Genomic DNA, 15,287 nt, shown 5'->3' on the forward strand with positions numbered 1-15,287 from the left:
TTAGTGCTCTTCTAGTTTTAGGCTGAATTTAAATCCAAAATGATATAATCATATTAATTATATTTTTTCTTACTATAATTGTATTCTTGTCAGAGTAGAAACCTTACTGTATAAGAAATGAGACAATATTACAAAATTCCTCATTAAAAACCATAATAATTAGGCTACATTAGTTTTGGTTAGTGGCATCATATGACTCAATATTTCATTATTTCAGCAAAATCACTTGACAACCCAAAGACAGGAAGAAAAAGGAAAATTTTTAAACGAAACAGTATGTAAGGTAATTGCACTTTACAGCCTGTTTTAGAGTTGGTGGCAAGATTGAGTGGCTCAATATCAGTTTACAGGGAGGCAGAGCAAATATTATGAAACAATATAGGTCAGATGCTTGATGTTTTTACATCGGATGATGGATTCCAATCGAAAAGGAAGTTTTAACTTCTTGGAATAGTGCTGTACAGAGAAGCATTAAATGTATGTGCCCATGGAGGTCCACAAAGGTGAACTGCAGAAGGTTGTCAATGCAGTTTTTTTTTTTCAGAGGCTATTGTATTCTCAAAGGCAGAAATAAGATGGGTGTAGGCCAATAAAAAAGTCATATATGGGCTCCAGAAAGAATTTTACAAAGGCCTAAGATGATGGGGAGCAAACCTTGAGCTACATATGGTGCTTACACCAACACATAGTTGCCCAGGAGAGTGTCTGATGCGGAATATAAACACAGTTAAGGTTAGATTATAGTAGCATAGAGGCTAAAAAATGTAATCAAAAAATGGTTGTTGCACCGTGGTGTGTGTAACTGTCAGTTTACCTGTAAAAACCTTTCTTTACTGCATTTACACAAAGCTATGGTGGTTGTAAAACTGAAATAATGAATATGAATGCCAAGGACTCAGATAATCCTCTTGAACAGCATGCAGATCTTTCAGGGATAAATATAGAAATCTCTTTCCAAAAAGTGATACAGTCTGTGGATAGTTACGGACATGGAGGGGAACATCCAATTAATTTAGATGATTGATATAAAGTTAGGATCTGAAGAAAAATGTATTTATACATGCACACTGTTAATGCAACTCACAAAATAATAACATAATGCAGGGCAGTATAAAATAATTTAATTATCATAAAATAATATAAATAGTTTATAAAACATCAAATCAAACAAGGTATTCCAATGACAGTATTATTATTGTAGTATTACACAGTATTCAGGGATTTGTCCAGTCAGTGAGCTGTACTGCAAAGGAGCTTAGAGATAGAGATAGTGATGAGGGTCATTGAATTATGTTATTTTTTGTTGATTGTAAGTCCTTTTCCCTCAAGTATCACCATGTTTATCCCTAAACTTAAATACCAAAAAGATTTCAATATCTGGTTTTGTTATTATAAGGAGTGGACCTGTCCTGAACAAGTCTAACCTTCCAACCTTCTAGCTTGTTGCCATAGCAGCTTTACTGTCTCTTTAAGAGACCCGGAAACGATTCCTCCTGTGTGTTCACTGGTCGCGGGTTCCAAACAAACAGCTGAGCTCTCCCCTTGCGATGATATCCCACCCTGTTATCTGGGGCTTTCGTGGCAGCGTGAGGTGCTGGCGACACCGGGCTGTCGTCAAAGCTGCTCTTAAGGCCTCGGACATCAGCGGTTGGCGCTGGTACTCTTCCCCAAATCGTGTCGGTGTCACGGGCATGGAGGAGATACTAGCGAGGGTCGTCGTACCTTTACCCACATACGAAACGAGAGATAAATCCCCCCCTCCCCCTGAATCGAACAGCTTGGACTTCATGCACTTCTACAAAAGTCTGGAAAAGGAAGACAGACTCGGTTTTCTGACGAAGCTGTCGCAAGACTTCGGTGTAGACCATAAAAGCGTTTCAGAGCTAGCTGTGAAGTTGCTAGACACTCAGCTACGGGACTTGGCGACCATTTTGCAAGTTGAAGACAGGCTTCGGTACACATTGACTCCCCGGTATAAACAGCTTCTTAATCATATAAGCAGGGTCGAGGGTGGGGTGAAGTTTCTGGTGGATCTCCGAGCCGATGTGGTTGAAATCATCTCATCAAAAGCTAGCGAGAGCCCACACATAAAGGTAATGCATTTGTTTACATTTTCGACGGGTGCTGGCATGAGTCAAGCTGTGCGCGCTAAGACGTTTGGCGCTGTTGCCTGAATAGCTGGGCCTGAATGCTGAGTGATTTAAGGACATTGATTGTGGGCTATTGAGACAATATTAACTGTTGGCTGAATACAGCCAGCTAGACAGAGAACCCACACAGAGGCCTAAACTAACCCCCTTGCTTTGCCCCCCATCACATGGTTCACATTTCATCACATTTTAAGTGTCAATGACCTTTGCTCCAGTTTACCATTCATACCAAACTGGAGGAACTAAATTAGATTTTTTTTCACCTTCCTCAAAGCTTAAGAGGTTTTTGCAAACAGGTTAGACAGAACTAGTTTAGCAATGTCGAGCTCCAATTTCAGGGCTTCCTTCATATTTTCTGCATGTCTTGGTTGAACAGATCAACTTACAGTACTGATCGGAGAGGACTTCTACTCCTGCTGGAAAGCTCTTGTGTTAAAATAGACTCAGACCCTGTTTCAGACTATACATGAAGAGGCAAGAGTCTCAGACTCAAATGCAGCAATAAGGTGAGAGAGGTGAATATAAATCAGGCATGTAATGAATATTTTGAATGAACCATTGAAGACAAAGTGAAAATAAAATTGAAAGGAAAGGCAGTGAAAAAAAACTTGGAAATGTCCATCACACACATTCTTGGCTCTCATGCTCTTTGTCCCCTAAATGACAAATTTTTGCCAACTTATTTTACAGCAAAGCCACCTGTCCAATTTCATTCACCTCATTGTTCAATCATTCATGTTCAGTCAGATGTTATTACAGTTTTCAGTTCAATTCAGCACTGAAATGTTGCTGCACACTTTGAAATAAGAGTGGCAAACTTGGTGGCAAGCTATCTGTCAATTTTTCCAAGAAAAATTAGCAGTCTAATTAGTCTAATGCCCCACTGCTCTTTCCGAAGTCAAGTTTCTATGGCCTGGTTTTCATCCCCAAAGCATAAAGGTACAAGAAGTATTCCATATATATTAATACATGCTCACTCATTTAGTGCAAATATGGGGTAATTTGACTTGACTAACTCTTTTAATACCTTGCCAGAGATTGCAGCTTATAATTAAAGTCCACCTTACGGTTGCATATCCAAATACGTTTTTAGCAGGTGCTTAACCTAAACTAAAACACTGTGGATGTATTATAAAGATGCTGATTTAATTTTTACCATAATTAAGCAATCTAAATGTATATACAGAAGTCCCTGCACTTGAGAAAGTAACTGCAACTTAATGTCTGACATTGAACCCAGTATGGCTTGAAGTACTTCTATGCCTAAGTTGGACTCACACTGAGATGACATGAGACCACATGTATAATTAAATCAACCGGTGGCGTGATATATGATTTTGTGCTGGTAAATTGCTTTTTGTATCACAGGCCACCAGCAGCTCTTTTAATGAAACTAGAATCAGAAAGCCCCTGTGGTGTATAGGAGATGTAGACATACATTGTAAGCCAGCGACAGAAATTCGCTTTTAAGAAAGATTCTTTAGTTTTGTAATAGAAAAAAACACCATTAGTTTGATGTCAGCCTAATCTAAAGCACACTGCTTCATTCACTGTTGCCACATCATGTCCACTTTTCTCAGATGGTACGACATGAAATCCACACTGCTGATTTGCGAGCCTGTTTTGGAGAGATGCTTTAATCAAGATAACAAAATTGATAAGTGTACCATCAGAAGCTGAGACGGTCAAATTAAAACTGCCCTGCATTGATTGATGATGGAGTTAAAAAGGTTTTCTATCGTCTTTGTGATCAGTAATGTTTTGTGTCACTTTGGAATTGAGTTGAAAGCCTGTGTGCCTTTGACCTTGCATTATCAAGAGTTAAGAGCTACTGCTTAATATGATTTTTATACAGCTTGACTGCACTATTGCCAGAAGACCTCTCCTCTCGTGCTCAATATCTATTATATTCCTGCTGAGAGGTGGTTCTGATGCATTTAATCTCAATAACCGCTGCTCACTGAGAGCTTTTGTAGTTAAAAAGGTCTAAGCTACCTACAGAGTACTCACATGTGCTCAGTGCTGACCACCTTGGTTTGGGGGTGCACAGCAATCTTTGCTTGTTGTTATTGCTAGAATTGATCGAGCTAAAGATGAGAAAAGGTCATGGTAAATATGAAGCTTTTAGTACCTGTATTGATGGTATGTCCATACCGGGGGAGAGAAAACAAAAGTCAATAAAAAAAAAATGATGCAGATAATCAAAGACGCACTGAATCATAGATGGGAATAAAAAGGTACAATTTCTAAAATTACTAAACTCTGGAATTTGCAAGGCTGCAATTGCTGTTGTTCTTGCAAGTGTGTTACTTTGGAATTCTACACTAGATTAGTCTCTCTTGGTTGGATAATTGATTTTTGATGTTCCTCCTCACTCTTTCTGCCTCCAGGCCTTTCATTCTTGTTCACCTGTCCGCAAGCTGAGGGGATGAAAGATGTAAAGACAAGTCAGAGATGTCATTTTAGTTGGCTCTTTCGGATTACACAAAGTATTAGTGAGGCTATTTTTTCCCCGCAGACACACTGCCAGGCTGACAAGTGGCATGCAGCCTACTGGAGAAAAGGTATTGGCACTCTCTGAGCCTGACCTGTAAACACTTTGGCAGTCAGTGGTCATTTGGCCTTGGATAGACAGACTGTTCCTTCCAGGCACTGCAGCCTCTATCGCTCTGTATAATCACACAATAACTATAGCTCAAGGTAGAGAGGGTCCTTGTAGCAGAGGCTGTATCAACTCAAACATCAGCACCACATGGCATTGATATAGCTCCAGTGTCAGTGTTGCTTCATTTTCTCTCTAATGGAGTGCAGGATTTTCTTCTTTACCATTCCCTCCTTTCCTCGGTCTCTTTCCTAACCTCAGGCTTCAAATGTCGGACACTTCCATTTCAAAAGACTTCATCTTCTGCTAGGTCAATGGAGTGCACAGCTCAGTGTGGCCTTCTTTTTGTGTGGATGAGAATTGGCTACCCAAGGCAGCAATTGCACTCTAGCTGGTTGTTGATGTGCTGTGATTTCTGCCGAAATGCCAGGCTGGGATTATGAACCATCATAGATTATTTAACCTCTGGCAGCTTGTGAAGTTTGAGTAACAAATACACATGTATACACACACATTACATAAGTAGTGATGGAAATTTTGCTGGACTTTTTACTTTATTTACTTTTGATTTGCTCCTTGTTCAACTGAATTTTTCAGGGTGAAATTGCTGCAGGGTCTGAGATATACATGTGGGGAAGAATTAAAAAATGTAGTTTGTTTTGGTTTTCGTAGTTGCTTGCAGAGAATCTCATTCAGTGGCTTTTATACCATGACTGTATTAGAGCTTGTTTGTATTAGCTATTATTATGACTGACAAGCGGGCACAAAAGTAAGAGCTCTCATCCTATGGAACAGCCAACAAAAGCTGCATTTATATGTTTTAGTGTGTTTATGTGTGTGCACCATGTGCACTTGTTTGTGTGTTTGCAAGAGATTTGCTTTAAATGAAGTATGACCTTTGCAGTAGGATAGGCCTGCTTTGAAATGGCAAGCTGTTTATTGAAGTGCCTTCCCTACACCCATTGCAAGCTCAAACAAATTACTACTCATAATATGAAAACAGTCAAACAGCATACAGACACCCAAGGGACCATATACCCTGCAAAGTGTGTAAGATGTGGATATGGAATTGATCATAGCCAACAGACAAACTTGAGCAATAATAATAATAATCCATCCATCCATTTTCTTCCGCTTATCCTCTAGTAGGGTCGCAGGGGGGCTGGAGCCTATCCCAGCATCTTTTCGGGCAAGAGGCGGGGTACACCCTGGACAGGTCGCCAGTCCATCGCAGGGCAAACACATAGAGACAGACAACTATTCACACTCACAGCCACACCTATGGTCAATTTAGAGTATCCAATTAGCCTAGTCCCCATTTGCATGTCTTTGGACTGTGGAAGGAAGCCGGAGTACCTGGAGAGAACCCACACAGGCACGGGGAGAACATGCAAACTCCACACAGAAAGTATAATAATAATAATAATAATAATAATAATAATAATAATAATAATAATAATAATAACTTGGATTTTTATAGCACCTTTCAAGGTACCCACTTTGCAGGGAAAGAAACACAAAATAAATAAAGTACAAATGAATGAAAAAAAGACGAGACAGAATAGGGATGGCAGAGATCGGAGGGGATTGTAGGAGATGAGGCAGCTAGAAACGATAGGACTTGGTGAAAAGGTGGGATTTCAGCAGTTTTTGAAAATGTCCAGCGATGCTTCTGTGCGGATCTCTTCTGGGGGAGAGTGCCAGAGGGTGAGGGCTGCCACACTGAATGCTCTGTCACTGAAAGATCGCAGGCTGGTGTAGGGGGTGGAGAGCAGACCAGTGTCCGAGGACCGTAGGTTCTGGGACGGGGAATAGGGGTGGAGGAGTTCAGACAGGTACAGGGGTGCAAGATCATGGAGGGATTTGTAGGTGAGGGAGAGGATTTTGTACTGGATGCGGGCTTTGACCAGAAGCCAGTGAAGTTGGATGAGGGTGGGGGTAATGTGCTGCCAGGGCTTGGTGCAGGTTAAAACCCTGGCAGCTGAGTTCTGGGCATACTGGAGCCTGTCGAGGGTTTTGCTGGAAACCCCGAACAGAACTCCATTGCAGTAATCCAGACGGGTGGTGACGAAGGCATGGATGAGGGTCTCTGCGACAGAGTCAAAGAGTGATGGCCGGAGTCGAGAGATGTTTTGGGGTTGGAAGAAAGCAGATTAGGTGATGGACTTGACATGTGCCTGGAATGAGAGAGTTGAGTCCAAGATGACACCCAGGTGTGGACTTCCAGGGATGGGGAGATGGAGCAGCTGTCGGTAGTTGTAGATCTCCAACCTTCCGGAGCAGGGCCCTGGGAGCCACAACCATGAGCTCTGTTTTAGTGCTGTTGAGTTTGAGTAGGTTAAATGACATCCAGATTTTGATTTTGTGCAGGCGGTTGACAAGGGATTTTTAGGGAGCTGGGTGGAGGGTTTCGTGCTGAGATAAAGCTGTGTGTCGTCAGCATATGAATGGAAGCTGAGACCGTGTTGGTGGATGATCTGACCAAGGGGGAGCATGTAGATGGTGAGGAGGAGGGGTCCAAGCACAGAGCCTTGGGGTACACCGTGGTTGACTGGGGCAGGGGCTGAGCTAGAACCTCCAATGGTGACAAACTGTTTTTGATTAAGCAACCTTGCTGTCAGTTAATAAGATGGAGTCTGGCATTTTTGTCGATAAAATATGTCATGAGGTTGTAAAGAAAGACTGTGTTTATCCAGTTAATTTAGTATTCATAAAAAGGTGCAATTTCTAGAGAATAGTTTATTGTCTCTAAGATACATAAAAGAGAAAAGACTGCCATAGTCACAGTAAAAAGATATTCTCCACAGTGCCTAGATAACGCAGTACAGCAGATACCATGACCTTCTTTTCCTTATTCATGTGCATGGAAGATTTATCTGTATACCAGTGTTTTGTGTATACATCATATACTATAGGTCCCATACCTTGATAAAATACATATGCAAGGCTTTCATTCTCCCCTATGCTTGCTGCCGAGCTGTTCTCCACGAGGGAAAGAATGTGGTGAATTTTTGATTATCAGCTGGATGTGGATTTTAATTCTAAACTCTCACCTTTTTTTCTCTCCCAGGATCTGAATGGCACACTGAAGAGCTTGCTGTCTGAGTGGTTCTCTGTAGGTCTGCTGCGACTGGAGAGAATCACCTGGCAGTCCCCCTGTGAGATCCTGCAGAAGATCAGCCAGTATGAGCATTCATGCACCCCCACACTGTGTTTATGTTTTTAATTTATTTTCCTCTTTCATTTCATTGTAATCTCTGTTTTTACATAAATATTATACGATATGAAAATCGTCACTTTACCCCCTCCTCTGACCAGTTATAGTCCAATCATAGTTTAGCAACTATAACTAGGCGTGGCAGGCATGTCAGGCTGTACTGACACATACTGAACTTAAGGAGTAGACAGTAGAAGTCTGTCACCATTACACTGCATATGTACGGACATGGAAAGTTTCACAGGCATAGCAACACTAACCAATGAAGGCGGAGCTTAGTGAATGGTCAACTGAAAGACTAACTATCTCTGTCTCTGTCAGGTATGAAGCAGTGCATCCTGTAAGGAACTGGTCTGACCTGAAGCGCAGAGTGGGGCCATACCGCCGTTGTTATGCCTTCACCCATGCCGCCATGCCAGGAGAACCCCTGGTTGTACTACACGTGGCCCTCACTGAAAACATTTCTGATAATATTCAGGTTAGAAGCTACCTCAGGCTTCTGTAATGATTTGTCTGACTTAACAACAACTTGGGGGATGGTTAAACATCTGAGAGTAACCTGGGATTTCCTCCTGTCAGTTGACAAATGGATTTTAACTGTGTGTAAAACAATACCAAGACCTTTACACTTCTTATCCCTCTGGCAGTGACCTCTACAGTGCTGACTTCCTGTTCTTGTTGTTTACAGTTGGGAAAGGGGGTTTTGACAACAGTGAAATTTGAGAATATTTCACGATGTGCGCATCTGAAATATTTGGATATATGACTGCTATCTCAAGAAGAACACTAAGAATGGACTTGTATCTGCATGATACAAATGTAAAATTTGTATTTGTGACTTAACAAAATTTGTGTTTTTCTTTTAGAGTATCGTCCGTGAGTTTGCCACTCTCGACTCTGAGGAGGATGTTAATAAGATAAATGCAGCCATTTTCTATTCCATCTCCTCCACCCAGGCTGGCCTTCAAGGTGTGGAGCTGGGCAACTACCTCATCAAGAGGGTGGTGCGAGAACTGCAGGTGGGTGCAAGAGTGATTCAGGATATAATTTAAGTGCCTGTCAGCAAAGCATTAGTCAAAGAGCTATTAAATATGAGGGATGAATATGACAGCCAAGAAAGTAACTCATCAAAGTTCCATTCATTTAGACTTTTAGACATTTAGAGCTCTCACACCTTGTTGTGGCTTGCTTTCATGTCTTTTAACAGCTCTATTCAGAAAAAAATAATTTGAGTCAATACTCACTGTGAGAACTGGAGGAATCATCACATCTACACATTTTGAACAATATGAATTATGGTATTTTACCATTGCTTTGGCTCAGTTTTTAGACCAAAGTTCCAATGTACAAAACTTTTAATGAAAACTGACCTAAACTCTTACCTTTACAAAATGCTGTGCTGTCCTACACTAAATGACTTTCTCAGTCCTCAGAACTCAGCCACATCAAATTGAAACAAGATTGAGATTTTTAACTGAATGTACAAATCACTGAATCGATGCAACCAGCTTTTTAATGCTTTTTAAATTTCTCTTTATATTAACTTAATAAATTGTGCATTAAACAGTATTTTTATCATTGCAATTCAAGTAATCTTTGAGTAAATAATCATTTTATTTAGACATACAGCAGTGATTAATTGTTTGGATTTGAGAAGTATTAGGAATGTTCATTTTGAATTTTCTTTCTGGCTGATAGCCAACACTCATTAACATACCATTAACCATTAACTGTTAACTGACAAGATTAACATGTTCACCAGTGTCTTTAACACATTTAAAAATTACCAATACACAGGGGTTGAAGTTGACCAAGACGATCACTTACACACACAGGCAGGAGAGAAGCCCCATCTCAACAGATTATCACACAAGGTGATGGTCCTCTTAACAACATTTTTGCAGAAGAAGCGATGTCCCGCTTACACACATAAAAAGCTCTATGTTATAAATTCTTTATTATAAAGATCAGCTCTACGTGTGATTAACAAAGAGTAGAGGAACAGAATCACTTCTTGATCAGCAAATGCACTTCTGGTGAACAGCCAGGCTACTGCTCGTGCAACACAGAGTTGGACTGGCATTAAACCTCAAAATCAAAACAACAGGCCAGGCCTACCTCAATCCTCAGCATAGTTGACAGCCTGTCTACTGAGTTTTATTCAGAAATGGCAACATGTCGACATGCTGTCGGATTAGTCTGATGCTCAGTCCGTTAACTTTCAGACCTGTGGTGGAAAATACCCACTCAGATGTCCCGGGATATTTTAACTGTTTAAAATTCTTATTGTCGGTTAACGATTAAGCAGTTAATGATGAACAAACCTAAGTACTATAGCACTATAGGTGTTAATCAAAACACTGTGGAAATAGAGCCTAAGCCATTGTAAAATACAGTAAAAGAATATTTGAATCCATTCTATTGGAGTTCCTATAATAACATGGCTTGGGTAAAGCAGAGGTGGCGCTTAAGGTAAGAGAGGAGGCAAGGTTACGTAAACACCTGTTATCTAAAAAAAATAACCATAAAGTACCCAGTTTTATCAGTGAAGTATTCAAACCATCCTGTCCCATAAAAGCTAGATAATAACATCTTATCCTGACATTGCACACAGCACATGCTCTGATATAGCTATCCATCATTACCTCCCGCAGAGCTCCTAACCTCCTTCCTTATGGTGTAGTATCAAAAATTGTTGCTTGTCTCCACCCCAGGAATAAAATGTTCCGCTCTGTATGACTCACATGCTGAATTCAATTAAAAGCTGTTTGTTAGCCTTCAGGTGTAGCCCAGCTGGCACAGTGTTATTCCAGTAAGAAATATAGCTCTGACAGGCTACATTAGTGTTTGATTGCTTTTCAAAAGTTTTTATTTTAGTCTCAGTACTGAATCATAAATCCCCCACTTGTTTCTGTACTTCCTTATACGCACATGAATGCATACACACATAAACAGAAGAAGACACCAGAAAGGCAGTAATGAAATCGCATCCATCCCTCTCAATAAGCGCAAGAGTCCTTGTTGAGCCACTCCAGCTAGCACTTGTCAAATGATTGGAACCCTGAATGGAACATCAAAAGCCACTCTACCCAACAGATGGGGAACCGCTCTTTATAGTGTATCCTCATAAAAATCAGATTTCAGAGCTTTAAGCTGCTTCCACTTCAGATTTCTATACAATGGGACTGTTTTGATTGCATTTTCATTAATGGCAACATACTGTTCAGTGAGCTCTGCAGATATTGTTTTGTGCTCTCTGTGTCAGCATTAGGTGCTGTTTGTGTCAGAGGTTGGAAAGTAGGTTATTGCACTGTGTTTTTAAAGCCTTACTAATGTGGAATGTTGTCTTAATCAGAAGGTCTACTAGCTTTGCATGTCAACATCTACTCCTGTAAAAAGTGTTCTACTTTTCCTTCAAACAATAAACAGCAGTAACTGCAAACCAGTGATACTGAGAAGAAAGGGTTTAAAGTTTTCAGGCAGGCAACAGATAGAAAAATTGTCATGCCTTCATATTTTGTGTGTTTTTCTGTTTTAGTTATGCAGATTACTTTACCCAAATAAATCACTGCTATATAAGCTACACAAACACACACTCTCATATGCATTCAAACCTATTCTGGACACTTTTATCCGAAGTACCCATGAGTGCATACACTTTTTTATGACCCTAGTGAGAATTGAACCCCTGACCCAGGCAGTGTAAGTGCAATTCCCTGCCCTCAAGGCTACACAAAACCACAACCCAGACTTGTATTCTGCAGAGGCCCAGGCTGTCTGACAGAGCTTTACCTTACATAAAGGTGAAGAGAGGAGCAGCGCAGCCACAGAGGGACCACTATGATGATGGATAGATGATAGAGTGGAAAAGAAAAGGTCACAGTTGTGATTTAAGGTGAGGAGAGGAGGTGTTGCTTGTCTTTGTAGATTAGACCCTGGAGCGCAGTTCTGGCACAGCTCCTCTTTTTTTCTACCTATCCTTTCCTCCATGTTCCCTTTTCACCTTTCCTACCGCCTCTATCCTTATTTCCACCATCTTCTGTTCTCCCTTCATCCTGCCCACTCTTGACATGTGAGCACTCAGTAGTTTAAAGCAAAGGTTGGAGTGACAAAGGTGAGATCATGAATGAGAAGAAATACAAGGGGAGAGCCGGCAGGACATGGAACGTGAGAGGGCTGGACTTTGAAGTGAAGGGAGGGTGAAATGAAGGAGGTAGAAAGGAAAACAATGTTGCATAGTGAGGCAGACAGACAGCAACATGTTCCTCCAGGGGTTGTCTGACACTTCCACTTTCATCTGCAGCCTTTCACTCTTCTGCCTTCTGCCTGCCACATCGCTCTGTCACTTATCAACCCAGACGCCGGTGAGCGAAGACGGGCGGAGGGGTGTGTGTCTTGACAAAAGGAGAGGGTAGAGGGGTGGCAGAGAACTCATGAGATGGGTGGGTGGGTGGTCTAGACGAGACAGAGACACGGGGATGAGGAGAGTGAAAGAAGAGGACGGGTGTTTAAGGTGAGAGTGCAGGGAACAGAGGAGGAGGAGGATAGAGTAAGAGGGAGGGGATCATCCATCTCCATCAGCAGGGCAGGATGATGAAGCAATGGAAGTGATTTGTTATGCTGTCCTGTCCCTGTCTGAGGAACTGAGGGCCCGAGCAGCCTGAGCACAAACGAGAATTTCTTTTTTTTGTGTTTTGATGCCGAGGTTGAGTGTTCATCTCCCTTATTTCTGCTGTTGCAGAAGGTGTGCCCTCTGCATGCCAGTGGGGATCAACTCTCTGCTGCCTCTCATCTGTTTTCTTTATACCTTTACCTTGTTTTCTCATTCCCATCCCTTTCCTAGTTTGCTTTTTGTTGTTGTTGTTTTCTTCTCTTCCAGCTGGTTAAGGCAGGTTGAGGCAATTCTGCACTGAACTGACTCTGCATGTAAATGACTCTGCAACTTTTTCTGTTTCAAAACAGGGGATTAAAAAAATGAAACTTTTTAACCCTGCCATGTATGGATGTTTTTTTTTTTTTCAAATATTTCTATACGTTTTGTTTTTGGAGACTTCCATATTTAACACGGACTGAGCTACAAATCAAAATAACATTGCTTCTAACATTTGCACAGTGTTAATAATAAAGCCTCCAAGATACATGTCAGTTTATTTATTTATTTATTTTTCTGATCATTTATAGATGCCAGAAAAAGTGTAGCCTTTTATACATTATGTTCATCTATATGGTACTGGCCTACACTTAGGCTGTAACTGCTCAGTGATGGGCACAAACACAAAGTGGGTAGCACAGTAATCGCAAATCACAGTACTGTCTGGTGGCTGTGGCAACATGGTTGGTCCACAGTTTTGCTCTTTTTGACCTGCGAGCTACCATCGTCATACTCATGCTCCAGTTCTGCTTCTGAAAGATCAGACTGATGAGTTTGCATAAAAATAAAATCCTCATCTTCAGTTGTTTCAGACGTGTCTTCATTTTCAGACTTACTGTCCTGATAACCCTGCAGTGTACCTGACACACTTATAATGCATTGTTATGTGACTGTGACATGAGCAGTTTTTCATCTATATGTCAGCCTCTATTTATAGTATCGAATTGACCCAAAAAGTAACACAGCTTTAAGACCCTAAAAACAGAAAACACTAGAAAAGCAGTGATTTTCAACTATTTCATGCAAGAAATAGTTTGAGGAATAGAAGGGATTTTAGGGCCTTGCTGAATTAAATGGATGAATAAAACATGGTGTAAAACGGTCCCACATTTAAGGGCTAAATCTGCCTCTCTCTTTCCTCATGTCTTCCAGAGTGAGTTCCCTCACATGGCCCAGTTCTCCAGCCTGTCACCCATCCCAGGCTTCTCCTCTTGGCTCCAAGGCCTCCTCAGCCAGTACAGAAAGGAAGGCCGGGGCTCTGACCTCCTCTCTGAGCAGGAGTGGAAGGAGGTGGAACAGGCCACTGACTCACCCTCTGGGACCCCAGCTCTAGATGCCCTTCGCAAGCTGATCAGCACCAGCGAATGGTTGCGCTCAGAGCGTCTGTCACGTGTCCTGGAGCCCGTCTTGATGCGTCTCTGTGCCTGGTACCTCTATGGGGAGAAACGGCGAGGTTACGCCCTCAACCCTGTGGCTAACTTCCATCTGCAAAACGGTGCCACCATGTGGCGACTCAACTGGCATGCTGACACCAGCCCCAGGGGTGTGGCGAACTCCTGCGGCATCATGGTGAACTATCGTTACTTCCTGAACGAGACCTCTAAAAACAGCGCTCTGTACCTGCAGAATAAGGTCGTCATGGCATCAGAGCAGGTGCTGGGACTGGTGTCCCAATTTCAGAAGAACAGCAAACTGTGAGAACGAGACAGCCATAAATACTTCTGCTTTTGATCTGCAGATGAGATTGCACTTGATATCCCATATTTACTGATGAACTTTATTTTGTTTCTCTTTAATATTTAATTGAAAAACAGCTCCAGAAGCCCTACTGAGTGGACATCAACTGATATTGTTACTGAATAGAAATTAGACCATTTCTCACATGACGTGTCTCATCCCATCTGCTGTATCTAGTGCATAGGTTGGGCTGTTTGCCTCATTGGGTTTCTAGTAGAAAGTGTTTGATATTGTGTAAGTGTTTCCCAGGCTGAGAGACTGTAGCTAATGAAGCGTGAGGCATCTATCAATGCCTCTCCATGTTCTTGGATAACAGTGTGTGTAATGGTGACGCAGGAGCAATGAGAGAGTGCAGCTACTGGAATAAATGATGTTTAGGTTCTTTCATTTAGCTGAACTGTCTCACTGCAAACATGTTTAGGAATAGGAGAGTTTGGGATTTTTCTTTCTTGGGTTGGGTTGATATACACCTGCTTTTACATTGCTTACTCCCACTAAAGCTCATTGCACAAAGGCATGAAACCACAGACTGGATATATTATTTCATATTAAATAACTCTAAATGAAACTGGATTTATTTTCTGCTGTGCATCACAACTGTGCTAACTCTTATCCTGGTACCTACAGTCAGGTGTATTTTTAATAATTTTGCCTTCATATATATACACACACACACACACACACACACACACACACACACACACACACACACACACACACAGTGGTCAACCTCTCCAGAGAGCCATCACTGATGTCCTAACTGCTCTGTACAGGTGCCAAGCAGGGCTCAAATCAGCCCACACCCCATTGTTGTGAAATAATATATCACAGCAAGTTGACTGTGAAATTACATTTTATCTCTCCAAGGAGCCAAACTTTCTTTTCATTTTTTTCGCCCCCCCCCCCCACCACACCATCACCGCGCGCCCC

General features: G+C 41.6%; 2 protein-coding genes across 2 annotated transcripts in view; one reads left to right on the forward strand and one right to left on the reverse strand.

Moving 5' to 3' along the window:
• Positions 1 to 7,892, reverse strand: part of LOC111666062 (DNA topoisomerase I, mitochondrial) — a 35,007-nt gene extending 27,115 nt beyond the window's left edge. Inside the window, exon 1 of the mRNA XM_087177962.1 lies at positions 7,806 to 7,892. The gene's annotated coding sequence lies outside the window, so the exon portion shown is untranslated. The remainder of the gene's footprint in view (positions 1 to 7,805) is intronic.
• Positions 1,503 to 14,925, forward strand: mlycd (malonyl-CoA decarboxylase). Its single transcript, XM_023421265.2, has 5 exons — positions 1,503 to 2,093; positions 7,823 to 7,935; positions 8,291 to 8,447; positions 8,836 to 8,988; positions 13,773 to 14,925. Exons 1-5 carry the CDS (start codon positions 1,548 to 1,550, stop codon positions 14,316 to 14,318), a joined length of 1,515 nt encoding a protein of 504 aa, XP_023277033.1. The 5' UTR covers positions 1,503 to 1,547; the 3' UTR covers positions 14,319 to 14,925.
• The last annotated feature ends 362 nt before the right edge of the window (positions 14,926 to 15,287 follow it).

The sequence above is a fragment of the Seriola lalandi genome, unplaced genomic scaffold (assembly GCF_002814215.2).
Source record: "Seriola lalandi dorsalis isolate HSWRI2012SDOR001 ecotype SW California unplaced genomic scaffold, Sedor1 jcf7180002054671, whole genome shotgun sequence".
In the NCBI taxonomy this organism is placed as follows: domain Eukaryota; kingdom Metazoa; phylum Chordata; class Actinopteri; order Carangiformes; family Carangidae; genus Seriola; species Seriola lalandi.

Bases quoted from the DNA above. Each gene is read 5' to 3' on its own strand.
- mlycd (XM_023421265.2), top strand. From the start codon at position 1,548: ATGATATCCCACCCTGTTATCTGGGGCTTTCGTGGCAGCGTGAGGTGC. The intron at 2,094-7,822 runs GTAATGCATTTG...TTTCTCTCCCAG, and splicing joins GCGAGAGCCCACACATAAAG to GATCTGAATGGCACACTGAA. The intron at 8,989-13,772 runs GTGGGTGCAAGA...CATGTCTTCCAG, and splicing joins GGGTGGTGCGAGAACTGCAG to AGTGAGTTCCCTCACATGGC.